General features: G+C 41.0%; 1 protein-coding gene across 3 annotated transcripts in view; it reads right to left on the reverse strand.

Moving 5' to 3' along the window:
* The window catches only part of ksr2 (kinase suppressor of ras 2), a 118,438-nt gene that overhangs the window by 51,237 nt on the left and 49,975 nt on the right, over positions 1 to 17,226 (reverse strand). For all 3 annotated transcript variants that reach the window (XM_032578267.1, XM_032578268.1, XM_032578266.1), the window contains one exon: positions 16,507 to 16,679. In XM_032578267.1, coding sequence (XP_032434158.1) covers positions 16,507 to 16,679 — 173 coding nt within the window. The remainder of the gene's footprint in view (positions 1 to 16,506; positions 16,680 to 17,226) is intronic.

Below are 17,226 nucleotides of genomic sequence, written 5' to 3' on the forward strand. Positions count from 1 at the left end.
ATCAAGTTCATCAATCTCAAAGAGAAGACTAACATACTTGACAGAACTTAAATTAAACCCAAAAATTGTTTTTAAAGATAATGATCTCAGCAACAAGCAACAGCTCAACATCAGAAATCAAAAATTGAGCAAGATGCAAAACTTAAATCTAAACTTTCAAACAAAAGCTGATATAAGTTTATTAACATAAGTATTAAACACAAAAATATTTATATTCATATCTTACAGTGGGCTATGGAGAGCAAAATAAAAACTCAGCAGGACTGTAAAATTATGTGGGGGCGTTAGCTGCACAATGTGCTGTATTATTTTACATGAGTGTTATATATCAGTGATATTGTACAGGCTATTGCACACCATATTCACAACGCTTTCCATCTATGTATTTTAATGAGTATTTCTCCAAAATGAAACAAAACACATTCAGAGTGGCAGCAAAACACAAACTAAGAATGGGGTTGAAAAATAGACATTTCCCCCTCTTCACTGTGTAAAGTGAAGAAAAACATACTCTGAAGAACAAGAGATAAAGCCAGGTTGCTCAGTTGCTATAGCAACAGCTACACGCCGATCAGGACTTTTGCAGAATGTTGTGCTATCATCTTTGGCAAGGGCATAAATCCCATCTCATTATTGGGGGGGGGGGACCATAAACAGGGAAATTTCTTAAGACCAATTTTGGGGGGGTCAGCGAGGTTCCATTGAAATGTAACATAAAATGTGGTTTAAAAAGTTTTTAAATCACAATCAAGTTGCAGGACCAAAAATGACTAGTAATGCACATCAAACGTGATTTTCTAAGTAAGCAAACCGTTGAGAAGTAAACCTAAAATTCAAATGTTGCTTAGATACGTTTTGTTCAGTCTGACGATCTAATCTCTAATTCTACACCTTTACAAAAATTTAAGGTTCTAAATAAAAAAGCTTTAATGAGTAACTGCTCTTAATAAAATTCCTCATTAACGTTGATTTATTGTAATGGCTCCCAATAGAAGTCATGGCCTATTTAAATTCTAACTTGTTAAGTTGCTTTATTTTTAAACCTTTTTTAGTTTTGCCATGTCCTGGATGGCTGAGAACCAGCAGGTAGATAGAAAATGAATATCTAGGAAGTATCATAACTTAAAAGTAACACTTAAAGCTCTGGGCCTTATATAGAAAAATATTCCGATTTTATTTTGTGGTTATAAAGGCTCTACTTTGACGACAGTGAGAAATAAAGGCATCGCTTTCTGTTTTTTCTATCTGTTCTCGGCTCCCACACTCTCAGCTGGGTCCATTTGCTCAGCCTCTCCCTCCCATTTCAAACTCTTCCAATTAACTTAAAGTTAAAGAATCTCAATATGAATTAAAGCTGCAAGCAGCCTCGGGCGGCCCTCGCAGCAAGCGCCGCTCCGGCCTATTGGCCACCGTGGGGGTTCCAGCCACCGCAGAAGCTCTCGCACGATTTCCAGAGCCGCAGCCAACTCCCCACCGCAGAAGCTCTGCCGCAGTTTCCAGCACCGCCGCCCGCTAGCCGCCGCAGAAGCTGTCGCGCATTTTCCATGCCCGTCCACCGGGCGACACGCGTGAATGCGTTCGGCGGCGCTCCCCGACGACTGTCAAAAAATCTGGTGCAGATCGGTCGATGCATCGAGGAGATACAGCCGATGTATTAACTTAGGGGGCGCAGTGGAGCCAAATTACATCTCAATCCCGTTGGGCTCTTTAGAGGTGAACAAAGGTCATACATATCCAGTTTGGAGCCAATCGGATGATCCATGCTTGAATTAGAGCCAAACGTATGAATATGGCGAGGGACTGATATTCGCCATTTGGTCACGCCCACACGGTTCAGCCAGCAGCGAGCAATGACAGAGCTCATCATCCGAATCATCTTGATTAGGTCAAGAGAGCCATAAACGGAGCTTTCCAAGGAAAAAAACGGCACTTCCGGTTCCGAGGGGGCGGGGCTTAGATGACGTCATAATATGATGACGTAGGATCGACGGGCCTCCCACCAGGATCACTCAGGCCAAGTTTGATGCAGCTCGGTCAAAATATGTGGAATGTAGAGGCAAACGTATACGAACGGCGTTGCCGCCATTGAAAACTCTTGGCACTTTAAAGCAAGCGAGACCAACTTCCTATCTGTCATCCAACACAGAATCACCTTGATTAGGTCAAGAGAGCCATAAACTGAGCTTTCCAAGGAAAAAAACGGCACTTCCGGTTCCGAGGGGGCGGGGCTTAGATGACGTCATAATGTGATGATGTAGGATTGACGGGCAAGCCTCCAGGATCACTCAGGCCAAGTTTGATGCAGCTCGGTCAAAATATGTGGAATGTAGAGGCAAACGTATACGAACGGCGTTGCCGCCATTGAAAACTCTTGGCACTTTAAAGCAAGCGAGATCAACTTCCTATCTGTCATCCAACACAGAATCACCTTGATTAGGTCAAGAGAGCCATAGATGAAAGTTTCCAAGGAAAAATATAGCACTTCCTGTTCTGAGGGGGCGGGGCTTAGATGACGTCATAATCTGATGACATAGAATTTTCAGACATCACACCAGCATCACTCAAGCCAAGTTTGGTGCAGCTCGGTCGAAACATGTGGAATCTAGAAGCAAAAGTATGGCATCGGCGTTACAGGTCACTTCGCCACGCCGCCACGCCCAGCTGCTATCTCAAAGCCGGTCAGGGTTGGAAACCTCAACACACCAACATGTCTTCTGTCTCTGGACACAGGTTCATGTTGATTAGGTCAAAGGGCTAAGAGAGCGACCGTTCACAGTAAAACATGACACTTCCTGTTCTCAGGGGGCGTGGCCTACGTGATGTCATCATTTGACCATATGGTATTGTAGGCCACCTGATGACGATCAATCACTGAAGGTTTGGAGTCTCTGTGAGTTTTTGTGTTAGAAATACCAATTTTTCATTTTTTCCTGTGTATTACAAAATCGAAGAATTTCATCTGCAGGGCAATGCTGCCCTCTGGTGTCGAATTACTGAAATAATGAAACTATTTCAGTGGCCAGCAGAGGGCAGCATTGCCCTACAAACGACGAACATGTACTGTTTATTATGTAATTACACAGAAGATCTCTCTAATTCATTCTGAGGGGGCGGGGCTTAGGTGACGTCATAATATGATGACATAGCATTGTCAGGCATCACAACAGCATCACTGAGGCCAAGTTTGGTGCAGCTCGGTCAAAATATGTGGAATGTAGAGGCAAACGTATACGAACGGCGTTGCCGCCATTGAAAACTCTTGGCACTTTAAAGCAAGCGAGACCAACTTCCTATCTGTCATCCAACACAGAATCACCTTGATTAGGTCAAGAGAGCCATAAACAGAGCTTTCCAAGGAAAAAAACGGCACTTCCGGTTCCGAGGGGGCGGGGCTTAGATGACGTCATAATCTGATGACATAGAATTTTCAGACATCACACCAGCATCACTCAAGCCAAGTTTGGTGCAGCTCGGTCGAAACATGTGGAATCTAGAAGCAAAAGTATGGCATCGGCGTTACAGGTCACTTCGCCACGCCGCCACGCCCAGCTGCTATCTCAAAGCCGGTCAGGGTTGGAAACCTCAACACACCAACATGTCTTCTGTCTCTGGACACAGGTTCATGTTGATTAGGTCAAAGGGCTAAGAGAGCGACCGTTCACAGTAAAACATGACACTTCCTGTTCTCAGGGGGCGTGGCCTACGTGATGTCATCATTTGACCATATGGTATTGTAGGCCACCTGATGACGATCAATCACTGAAGGTTTGGAGTCTCTGTGAGTTTTTGTGTTAGAAATACCAATTTTTCATTTTTTCCTGTGTATTACAAAATCGAAGAATTTCATCTGCAGGGCAATGCTGCCCTCTGGTGTCGAATTACTGAAATAATGAAACTATTTCAGTGGCCAGCAGAGGGCAGCATTGCCCTACAAACGACGAACATGTACTGTTTATTATGTAATTACACAGAAGATCTCTCTAATTCATTCTGAGGGGGCGGGGCTTAGGTGACGTCATAATATGATGACATAGCATTGTCAGGCATCACAACAGCATCACTGAGGCCAAGTTTGGTGCAGCTCGGTCAAAATATGTGGAATGTAGAGGCAAACGTATACGAACGGCGTTGCCGCCATTGAAAACTCTTGGCACTTTAAAGCAAGCGAGACCAACTTCCTATCTGTCATCCAACACAGAATCACCTTGATTAGGTCAAGAGAGCCATAAACAGAGCTTTCCAAGGAAAAAAACGGCACTTCCGGTTCCGAGGGGGCGGGGCTTAGATGACGTCATAATCTGATGACATAGAATTTTCAGACATCACACCAGCATCACTCAAGCCAAGTTTGGTGCAGCTCGGTCGAAACATGTGGAATCTAGAAGCAAAAGTATGGCATCGGCGTTACAGGTCACTTCGCCACGCCGCCACGCCCAGCTGCTATCTCAAAGCTGGTCAGGGTTGGAAACCTCAACACACCAACATGTCTTCTGTCTCTGGACACAGGTTCATGTTGATTAGGTCAAAGGGCTAAGAGAGCGACCGTTCACAGTAAAACATGACACTTCCTGTTCTCAGGGGGCGTGGCCTACGTGATGTCATCATTTGACCATATGGTATTGTAGGCCACCTCATGACGATCAATCACTGAAAGTTTGGAGTCTCTGTGAGTTTTTGTGTTAGAAATACCAATTTTTCATTTTTTCCTGTGTATTACAAAATCGAAGAATTTCATCTGCAGGGCAATGCTGCCCTCTGGTGTCGAATTACTGAAATAATGAAACTATTTTAGTGGCCAGCAGAGGGCAGCATTGCCCTACAAACGACGAACATGTACTGTTTATTATGTAATTACACAGAAGATCTCTCTAATTCATTCTGAGGGGGCGGGGCTTAGATGACGTCATAATATGATGACATAGCATTGTCAGGCATCACAACAGCATCACTGAGGCCAAGTTTGGTGCAGCTCGGTCGAAACATGTGGAATCTAGAAGCAAACGTATGGCATCGGCGTTACAGGTCACTTCGCCACGCCGCCACACCCAGCTGCTTCATCGCAGCCGGTCAGGGCTTGAATCCACAACACACCAACATGTCTTCTGTCTCTGGACACAGTTTCATGTTGATTAGGTCAAAGGGCTAAGATAGCGACCGTTCACAGTAAAACATGACACTTCCTGTTCTCAGGGGGCGTGGCCTAAGTGATGTCATCATTTGACCACAGGGTATTTTTGGACACCTAATGATGATCAATAATTTAAAGTTTGGTATCTCTGTGAGTTTCTGTGCAGGATATATAAGAGTTTCGTGTTTCATGGCGAGTAGGTGAACTTTGACCCCTGGTAACCCCCCTTCAGCAAGCTCATACAGTCACCAATTTGATAACTTTAAATCAGACATGCCTTATGATCATACTGACCGAGTTTGAAGCCGATCAATCGAAATCCCTAGGAGGAGTTCGATCAAATGCAAAGGCTGTAAACGTCAAAATCGAGGTCAAATGAACTTCAATCTAAAATGGCCGACTTCCTGTTGGGTTTAGAGCATGGCTCTAAGAGACTTTTTTGTACGTCCCGACAAGATACACATGTGTACCAAGTTTCGTAATTCTAAGTTAAAGCATGGCTTAGGGCTGTTCATTTAAAATACTCTAGGGGTCGCTATAGAGAAATTAGGCCACGCCCACCAAATATCGCTATGGATTCCTGTTCGGGGATGGATAAGGATCCATCCTAGTGAGTTTGGAGCAGCTCACCCCGAAACTGTGGAATTCAGAGCCAAACGAAATTCGACGGCGTTTGCAACGCCGCCACGCCCACCTGCTTCATCGCAGCCGGTCGGGGTTGGAATCCACAACACACCAACATGTCTTCTGCCTCTGGACACAGTTTCATGTTGATTAGGTCAAAGGGCTAAGATAGCGACCGTTCACAGTAAAACATTACACTTCCTGCTCTCAGAGGGCGTGGCCTACGTAAAAAAAAAATTTCACTGCAGGGTATTATAGGACACCCGATGCCGATCAATCACTGAAAGTTTGGTCCCTCTATGTGTTTTTGTATAGGAAATATAAGAGGTTTTAGTTTCATGGCGTGTAGGTGAACTTTGACCCCTGGTAACCCCCCTTCAACATGCTCCAAAACTCACCAATTTGATAACTTTAAATCAGACATGCCTTATGATCAGACTGACCGAGTTTGAAGCCGATCAATCGAAATCCCTAGGAGGAGTTCGATCAAATACGAAGGCTGTAAACGTCAAAATCGAGGTAAAAAATGGACCTTCAATACAAAATGGCCGACTTCCTGTGATACTTGCACTATGACATTACTTGTAAATTCTGAGCGTCTTAGTGAGCTCTACAACTGTACCGAATTTCAAGTCTCTACGATGAAGTAAGTGAATAGCAATGGGTCTGTTGAAAATTGCTAGTTGCTGCCGTTGAGCAATTTTTTTTGCGATTTTTGCGGCGACCTTAAAATTCAAAATTTTTAAACCGCCTAGTCGCTTCCGCCAAGTTTGGTGAGTTTTTGAATATGATAAAGCCCCCAAAAAGGCGCACGAAGAGGGGGGCAGAATCGTAAGAAGAATAATAATTAAAGCTGCAAGCAGCCTCGGGCGGCCCTCGCAGCAAGCGCCGCTCCGGCCTATTGGCCACCGCGGGGGTTCCGGCCACCGCAGAAGCTCTCGCACGATTTCCAGAGCCGCAGCCCGCTCCCCACCGCGGAAGCTCCGCCGCAGTTTCCAGCACCGCCGCCCGCTAGCCACCGCAGAAGCTGTAGCGCATTTTCCACACCCATCCACCAGGCGACACGCGTGAATGCGTTCGGCAGCGCTCCCCGACGACTGTCAAAAAATCTGGTGCAGATCGGTCGATGCGTCGAGGAGATACAGCCCATGTATTAACTTAGGGGGCGCAGTGGAGCCAAATTACATTTCAAACCCGTCGGGCTCTTTAGAGGTGAACAAAGGTCATACATATCCAGATTGGCGCCAATCGGATGATCTATGTGTGAATTAGAGCCAAACGTATGAATATGGCGAGGGACTGATATTCGCCATTTGGCCACGCCCACACGGTTCAGCCAGAAGCGAGCATTGACAGAGCTCATCATCCGAATTACCTTGATTAGGTCAAGAGAGCCATAAACAGAGCTTTCCAAGGAAAAAAAAGACACTTCCTGTTCTGAGGGGGCGGGGCTTAGATGACGTCATAATATGATGACACAGGGTCGTCAGGGATCCCACCAGGGTCACTCGTGCAAAGTTTGGTGCAGAAGGTATCGACCGTTCACAGTAAAATACAAGACTTCCTGTTGTCAGGGGGCGTGGCCTACGTGATGTCATCATTTAACCATTGGATATTATTGGACACAAGATAATGATCAATAACTGAAGGTTTGGTGTCTCTGTCAGTTTTTGTGTTAGAATTACAAATTATTTAATTTTTTCCTCTTTAATTCAACATTGAACTGTCATTCCGTAGGGCAATGCTGCCCTCTGGTGTCGAATTACTGAAATAATGAAACTATTTCAGTGGGCAGCAGAGGGCAGCATTGCCCTACAAACAACGAACATGGACTGTTTATTATGTAATTACACAGAAGATCTCTCTAATTCATTCTGAGGGGGCGGGGCTTAGATGATGTCATAATATGATGACATAGCATTGTCAGGTATCACACCAGGATGAGTCAGGCCAAGTTTGGTGCAGCTCGGTCGAAACATGTGGAATCTAGAAGCAAACGTATGGCATCGGCGTTACAGGTCACTTCGCCACGCCGCCACACCCAGCTGCTTCATCGCAGCCGGTCAGGGCTTGGATCCACAACACACCAACATGTCTTCTGTCTCTGGACACAGTTTCATGTTGATGAGGTCAAAGGGCTAAGATAGCGACCGTTCACAGTAAAACATGACACTTCCTGTTCTCAGGGGGCGTGGCCTAAGCGATGTCATAATTTCACCACAGGGTATTTTAGGACACCTATTGATGATCAATAATTGAAAGTTTGGTGTCTCTGTGAGTTTCTGTGCAGGATATATAAGAGTTTCGTGTTTCATGGCGAGTAGGTGAACTTTGACCCCTGGTGACCCCCCTTCAGCAATCTCAGACAGTCACCAATTTGATAACTTTAAATCAGACATGCCTTATGATCAGACTGACCGAGTTTGAAGCCGATCAATCGAAATCCCTAGGAGGAGTTCGATCAAATGCAAAGGCTGTAAACGTCAAAGTCGAGGTCCAAAATGGACCTTCAATACAAAATGGCCGACTTCCTGTTGGGTTTCGACCATGGCTCTAAGAGACTTTTTTGTACGTCCTGACAAGATACACATGTGTACCAAGTTTCGTAATTCTAGGTTAAAGCATGGCTTGGGGCTGTTCATTTAAAATACTCTAGGGGTCGCTATAGAGAAATTAGGCCACGCCCACCAAATTTTGTTATGAATTCCTGTCGGTGGGTGGATAAGGATCCATCCTAGTGAGTTTGGAGCAGCTGGGCCCGAAATTGTGGAATTCAGAGCCAAACGAAATTCGATGGCGTTCGCAACGCCGCCACGCCCACCTGCTTCATCGCAGCCGGTCGGGGTTGGATTACTCAACACACCAACATGTCTTCTGTCTCTGGACACAGTTTCATGTTGATTAGGTCAAAGGGCTAAGATAGCGACCGTTCACAGTAAAACATGACACTTCCTGTTCTCAGGGGGCGTGGCCTAAGTGATGTCATCATTTGACCATAGGTTATTGTAGGGCACCCGATGACGATCAATCACTGAAAGTTTGATCCCTCTATGTGTTTTTATATAGGAAATATAAGAGTTTCGTGTTTCATGGCGAGTAGGTGAACTTTGACCCCTGCTAACCCCCCTTCAACATGCTCCAAAACTCACCAATTTGATAACTTTAAATCAAACATGCCTTATGATCAGACTGACCAAGTTTGAAGCCGATCAATCAAAATCCCTAGGAGGAGTTCGATCAAATACGAAGGCTGTAAACGTCAAAATCGAGGTAAAAAATGGACTTTCAATACAAAATGGCCGACTTCCTGTGATAGTTGGCTTATAACATTAAACGTAAGTTCTGAGTCTTTTGGTGAGCTCTACAAGTGTGCCAAATTTCATGTCTCTACGATGAAGTACGTTCATACCATTGTGTCAACAGAAAATTGCTAGTTGCCGCCGTTGAGCAATTTTTTTAGCGATTTTTGCGACAACCTTAAAATTCAAAATTTTTAATTTTTCTAGTCGCGACCGCCAAGTTTGGTGAGTTTTTGAATATGATAAAGCCCCCAAAAAGGCACACGAAGAGGGGGGCAGAATAATAATAAAACAGTACAGATACAATAGGCCTTCGCAGCGCTTTGCTGCTCGGGCCTAATAAGAAACAGTACAGATACAATAGGCCTTCGCAGCGCTTTGCTGCTCGGGCCTAATGAGATGTTTGCTACCTTTGACCAAAAAAAGCTTAAGTCTATGAAAGCAGTGTAGCAGCTTTGCTAATGAGGCAGCTTATCATGATTCAGCCAAAGTATTGAAATAACGAACTGCAGTCTGATTTTTATTGGTAATGTGTTTCTTCCTATTGAGAAGTGAAAGTAAATAAAAGGTTTACATGTCTTTTGTTTAAAGTATTTACTTACTGGGGGGTTTTATGTTTGTGTTGCAGAGCCACGGCTAACAGCTAGCTCCTCACGCCAGCCTGTGCTGTTCGCTGCTGTTGCTCCTCCTCCTCCTACACTTTGGACTGAACCATTGTTCTAATAATGGTAGGGGGAGGCGGGAACTAAAAATTAATTAAACTTATTTTATTTTGAGATAAATGACATATTTATTTCGTTTTTTGTTTCTTTTGCCTTTTCATTTGATATTATCTAAATACAAACGTTTCTTCAATGATTTTTTGGGGGGTGGACAATTCTAGACTTTTCCAAGATTAGGGTAATCTTGGAAAAGTTACCCCTGAGAATGAGGGGTAACTTTTTTATGTATTATGTTATTATGTAACATAATACATAAGGTGGCCAAGCTACTATGAGGCTTAAATTGTTGAAACTCTAATAATCACATATTTTTGATAATACATTCTTTATTGACTTAGCAAATGGTGCACAATTTAATTTTATATTAGATCATATAAACTGAAAATGTTTTCTATTCCAAGACCAAAGAATAAAATTGCATTTCAAAATGTTTGCGATGAAGTGATTTATTTTATGAAAAAACTCACAGTTATCCCAGTATTTTTCAACCTTGGTCCTCAAGGCACACTGCCCTGCATGTTTTAGACATTTTCCTGATCTAAGATGACTGAAACATCTAAAAGAATGGTGCCCAAAGAGGGCTAGCATCCTACATGTTTTAGTCATCTTCCTGGTTTAAAGCACCTGGATCAAATGATGACTCATTAGAAGACCTAAGAAGAACATTGACATACTGAAAAGATTGTTACTATCACCAGGGGGGGAACTAAAACATGCAGGATGCCAGCCCTCCAGGACACACTCTGGGAAACAGTGAGCTAACCTGCCAATTTCTACAAAATTACCTACAGATTTTGAAAAACTTAATTCAAGTTACTCTGGAAAAACATACAAACTAAACAAACGACACTAACATACACTGTTACATCACCCAATAGTTAGTCTTTTTAGATCCATGATGTGGCAGGGGACAGTGTCATGTGAATGTTTGCTAATCCTGACTATGTATGTTTGACATTGAATATTTACAAAGCAAAATAACTACATTAATTACTAAGATTAATAAGGAACACCAGCACACTATTGGTCATCAATCTCCCATAAGATGGACATCTTCCTGAGTTTAAACAGACTCTTAAGCATCTTGACCAGAGTTCCCAAGAGACGCCTTACCCTAGCCACTTAGCCACTTGCATGAAGTGGAATTTCACACTCATAAAATATTTTACTGAACTAATACTGCAGCTCCTTTCAAATGACGGCTGAAGTGTCACGTGGAACAGAATGGAAGCCCGGTTTCCTACTATTCAGGCTCTTATAATTGCATGATAGACAATGAGCTGGATTACTTAGAATATACTCAGACATATTGCACTCCAAGCATGAGTCAACACGTCAGCCTTCTCTTTTCTATGAAACATTTTAGTAAACAGCAACACATCTCTGCTGCATTGCTGGATTGATACCAAAGTTAACAGGTCTTCCAAGTCTGTTTTATTTTTCCTTTGCCATGTTTTAGGAGTTATTTAAAGCAATTACTTATCTGCCAATGCAAGAAGGGGCCTCCAATGTGGCACCAGATTTGGTTGCTAGGAGATCCGTGATGCAACTGCAAATCAGCTTTGCGAGGTTAAAGAGAGCATGTGACGTCATTGGAATACATGTAGAAATATAAAAGACTGAGCTGAGCAAAAAGCGCTTGAAGAACATTTAAGCCATTTATATCCACAAGCACACACTTGCAGACTCCCACACTCTCTTTCCCTCCCTCTCTGCTTCCATCTTATGCATGTCCACATTAGCTTTGGAGCAGGTGTGCTGGTAAAATGCCAGAACTAGATGTCCAAGTGGACACAACCCAGGGTGTCTGTCTAATCCAGTTGTGTGGGCTCAAGCAGCCTCAGGCACAAGAGGTGAGCAGCACACAAATAAATGTGTCTCTGTGGTCACCATAACATTTCACAACCACATAACAATGATTTATTTCATCACCTGAAGCAACCCACAAAAACTGACTAAACTTTGAGTGGACCATGGGAGATAAACAACAACACCAAACAAGAGAATTAGCTTGCCAACTTTTTTTTTTTTTCCAATGTTTGGACACCTGAGATTAAAATAAATGTCCATGTGATACTTTTAGAGAACAGTAGCTTAAAATGGCAGGATTTATTAAGATTTTGAACAAAAATTACATGCTTCCAGGCCAGCTAAAGGCAGAAATAGGATAGTGTCTTACAAGCTTAGAGGCTCTCTAATGACGAGAGATTCCTGTCTAGTGGCATGGATTGGCAGTTGTTGTTGAAGATCTAGTGAAGAATATTTCAGAGCCTCACATTAATCCAAATAGTCATATGTGATCTAAGCATTACCTGCATAGTAAAAGACACCTATTGGACCGTTGGGTGACTAATATTTCACTTTGTATTTTAATGTGTTTAAGAAATTCAGACTTTGCAGAGATATTGAAGGCATAACATTTAAAAAGGTCAAGTGAACTATAGTCAAGTCTAACTTTAAATAAAAACTTGACTTTATAAGACCGTCACAATGATTAGGCTTACTTTTGAGTGATCTGCATTGAAAAATATAATAGTAAAAGGTAACATGAAAGAAAATTCCTTTACCTTTATCATATGTCCCTACTTCACGAGAAGTTGAACTTTGAAAACTGGCTCAGCAGTAGTTTAAAATGCTTTTTTCTTCTTCCAGTCCTAAAGAAATTAAATATAAACTTCCTTTATTTAAATTGCTGTCAAACTGTCCTTTATCCCATGATTTTGGCAGACAGTTATCTTTGCACAGTTGATAAAGCTTATGAATAATAAAAATGTTTTTAACCACTTAGTCTGCTTTTATAGCACTTAGAAACCACATTTATACTGTGACTAATGACTTGCACCTAAATACAGATAGGAAAGATTGCTCACTTTTAGTTGTTTTAAATTCCAGTGCCTTTATTACTGTCAATCACAGTGTGATCCTGTATGTTTCTTGGATGTAATAAAGGAGCTTAGCTTTAAGCTTACAATCATCAAACCTCTCTAAAAGAATATTTTTCACCACACCTTAACTTTTCCGCTGTCTTGGTTTTTAGGTCCAACTTTTATTAGAGATGAAAAATTGACTGGCGGTCCAATTCAGCCAATTTTCAGCTTGATCAACCTTGACCAGTGACTGATCAGCTGGAATCTCAAATATCTGATGTTTTTCCAATCAGTGAACATGTCATACCAAAAATAGCCAAATCCTTCAAGTGAAGACACTTTTTTGAAGTGAAAGCTGTTGCTGCAGGAACACTACTCAAAACACAAATCTTAAATGTTAAATAAAAGGAAATTGGAGCTTCTACTGCATATTTAGTTGTTTTGGTGGTTCACTATGGCTGCTACTTTTCAACACAGAGTGACACTTTAACAGATAACTTGTTAGCTGTACAGTAATGTGGAGTGGAGCTTGTCTGTTTAATGTTTTTAAACTCGCTCGTTGTGAAAATGTTGGCCACCTTTTGGAAATCTCAAGTTTCAAGATAAGTCAGGGTAAGGATCTACATTTTTTAATGTAGCAAATACATTTAAAAGCTGATAGAATATGTTAAACAGTTTAAAATGTGACCCCTGTTTTTGTTTTGAAATAAATCCCTGGTAAATCGCTTCTGCTTCTAATTAAAACTTTTATGATCACTCAATGAGAGAAAAAACATTGTTCTTTCTCACTAAAGCAAAGAAAATCTTTTGTTAAGAAAGAAACACTACAACTTCTAAAGCAGATGCATGTTTTGTAACATTACAGTTAGCATTAAATGTTTTCAATAGTGAAATTAATGCAAAATAATGGACAAGGCCTAAATATTTAAACACAATGGAATACCAAAGTAGTACTCATTGGCCATCTGCTAAATTTGCCAGATAAAACACTATGATTCATGTACTGTATATGTGCTGAAAACCTTAATCCACTGTTCACTCTACTGTAAACTATCTTTTATCCTACAGAGAAATGTGGATGAGTGACTTTGAATACAGATGTCAGAAAAGCTCACTCAGTGCTCACAGACACACTGATGAGTGTAATCAACCATGTGCAGAGCTTTCGAGATGTAAGGCTCGATTCCAAATATGGCCCATGTGTGTCACTCTTTGTGACCAAAAGGAAGACAACAGCCCCCACAATTATAGCCACACCTGACTCAAAGACAGCAATTGCTATGAAGAACCAACATATTTATTAATTTTTCAATTAATAAATCAAATTATCATTTAAAAATTTATTTATTTTTTACTCCTTTTGTCTTTGATTGGTTTTGAAATTGATTTAGTGATCTCAAATGTTTTAGAGAGACAATATATCAAGAGCAGAAGAAATGTGTTAGAAGGTAAATGCCTTTTAGCTGCTCTGTAAATGTAAGGCGTTAACTTTTGCACTTTTTAAGTTGATTAAATGATCATCTTTGACTTGCTGCTTGCTTGCCCTGGGGAATAACTTTGATGTGACATCATAGAACATTCCTCTTAGCCACTTATGAAAAAATGCCATTGAAGTAAGAAATATGTGGTTTAGCCTTCAGTTACAATGGTGGGTAACTGGATAATTACTGTGTGAATTTCTGTAAACGTTTCCTCATACTTTCTTCATACTGACAGATGAAACAAAAGCTACTGAATGTTTTGCATAACTTAACATGGTCACAAGTTAATCTTGCCATCAAGAGGATGGTAAAGGAAGTAAAAAATCTTTAAAAATTAGTCAGAGAATGGCATCAGAGTGGAAACCTAGACCACTAAGGAGGTAGTATATGAAAGTATGGGAGAAGAAAGAATTGTGTCCAACTGGTTTGTACAAAGTAATTGTAGAAGTGAGGCACCACTAGTCTTTTAAAATGACTGTATTCTTAACATATTTTCTTTTCCCTTTAATGTCTAACTGTACCCCAAGTACTGGTTGGATTTTATTTTTAAAATTTTGAATGTTAAATTGTGTTACATCAATAAAACCTAAATTTCCTCTAAAGTAATCACCTTTTTAGCCAGATGTAAGGATAAATGTGGAGACCAGTGTTTACACCAAAATAAGATGAGAAGTAATCTATCTAGAGATTGACCACAAAACTATCTACAACTGTTCTTCGGAAATAAACGATGCAGCGAAGAGCAAGCTACACAGTTTACAGCTAAACTGTATGACTTGTGTCATTAATCCTTCCATCATATCTTATCCACATACGATCTTAAGCAGTATATCCTGGTGGGAAAATAAGTGTATTCTCACAATAGCGCTCAGCTTAGTCCTGGCATTGATTCATCTTGAGCAGACAGCGTGTGGTCTCGGTCACCTCAGCCAATCTTGTGGATCCTCTGTCTGTTTGATTCACATGACTCAAGGGACAAGGGATAACGTTGTTGGCTGCAAATTTCTGACGTACGAGATGGCAGTGATACTATAATCCCAAACTAGACCCTGGACAGATGTTTATCCTGGCTGACCGGGCTGCACACACACGTATGCTCATCCAAGCGTTTAAACACAAACTCACATGCGCCATTCCCAAAATAAGTGATGTGGACATTTCTATTTTTTCTAGGCCACGTTGTTTACATCTAACCAAAATATGTCCTGACTGGTCAGATGCGTCAGTCTTCTTTTTTTTGCGTTACAAAGCCATGTCGGAGTACGCTGTCAATTAACTTTTACTATATTGGCTGACCCAACCCAAGAGCAGACAACACTCTGCTCTTGTAAAACTCTTTTCCAAAATTGAAGCAAAAATGAGTGCAGAAGAGTGTCTAAACTGAAAAATCATTTCTGTTAATTCATAGAACTACACTTATGTATGCAACACAGACAGTACCATACTTCTGAATGTTCTTGAGAATTGACTAGGCAATGCAGGCTAGTCTATTTGCAATTTGTGCAGTCCATAACCCCTACAGTTTGAAACATCTTTTTCTTTTTGTTTGTTAAGAAAGATAAAATGACTGTTGGCCTTTCTGATGAAAATAGATAAAATTGGAACAAGATGCTATCTTGATGTCAGTTACAGAGTTTTGAATTAGAATGGTGCAGTGTGTATGCTTATGTCTGTAGCTATTTTATTATTTTAAATTTGTTTCTTTTTCTCTGTCTTACGCATGTTGAGATTCATTATTCATTGCCATGCCTCTGCTTACATCTATTCATGGCTACGCCCCACATCCCTGTTGGTTATGTCAGAGAGTATTCCCAACACTAAGTCGCAGCCATACATCACTCGTTTCATTGACAGGGCCTCCATTACTCTCTATTTTTCTGCCTTTTTCCATCTCCTCCTCAATCTAATGGCTTCCGCAGTTTGCCTATAATGTATCAACCAATAAGGCTGCCGGTGTGCAGCGACACACTACCTCCGGCCGTAATGGAACAGCCTGATTCCCCATATGGTCCATTTTCCAACTAAGCTTTACTTTGAAAGTTTTTCTAACCAATATTAGATTGATAGAAAGAAGAATTTTTTTGTGAGTCGTAAATGGACACAGAAAAGTGCAAAACATAGTTTTAATAGAGTTACAAAATGTATTTATAACCCTGAAAACCCTGCTTAAAAATTCTGTGCACAGGTGTATAGGTTATCCTGCAAAATAAATTTGAAGTTACAATTGTGGATAAACTTTCAACTTGAGAGCATTTTTCATGCATTCAGTGAAATAATGTCTGTGACTTAACCTCACAGAGAGCAAAATGCCTTTTGCAGAAAATGAAACACTGACATGAACTGATAATAAAATGGAAGATTGGTTTATAATGTGCGCTCACTTACTTGCAGAGGGTGTTTCAGCATGAACGGGAGGTGTGGAAGGGATGAAAGACGGAAAGAAGAAGGATCGCAAAGATCGTTCGGTGTGGAGCGGTGACCGCTGCGTGGGCAGATTCTCACAGCTTCCAACACTGCTGTGAATCTTAAGGTTCAAGGGCTTTGTCTTCTTCTTGGCTCTGGGGGGAAGCAGGACAGTAACATACAAATTAGAAAAATAGAAAAGAGGATTTACACAGAAGAATCAACTGATGAAACACAGTAGATGGACACCAAAGTTGATCATCTACATCAGAAAAATGCACTAACATCATGAAGCTCAGCAGTTGGGAATCAGGTTGCATGATGAACCACATACGATACAATTAAGAACACATTCAGACGGCAACAAAATTCAAACTACACTGTGAAAATGTTGACGTAATTGAAGAGAAGATTAAATAATTACAAAAACCTTTGAAGAAAACTGATCAATACACAGTTGTTTCTTCTTTTATGTGAATTTAAAGTATCCAAGGTTTGACAAAACTTTTAAAAAATTGTGGCTCATTTTGTGAATTTGAATACTAAATGTTAACATTTACATCTATTGAAAATACAGCTACTCACAGTTACAATCTCTATTTAGAATCTACTAGACAGCAAAAACACACAATTTATTATCCTTATATAATTGTAAATCAAGTTTATTGCTTTCAAAACCGAAAAAATGTCTGTCTTACTGTT

Source organism: Xiphophorus hellerii, chromosome 12 (genome assembly GCF_003331165.1).
Source record: "Xiphophorus hellerii strain 12219 chromosome 12, Xiphophorus_hellerii-4.1, whole genome shotgun sequence".
Classification (NCBI taxonomy): Eukaryota; Metazoa; Chordata; class Actinopteri; order Cyprinodontiformes; family Poeciliidae; genus Xiphophorus; species Xiphophorus hellerii.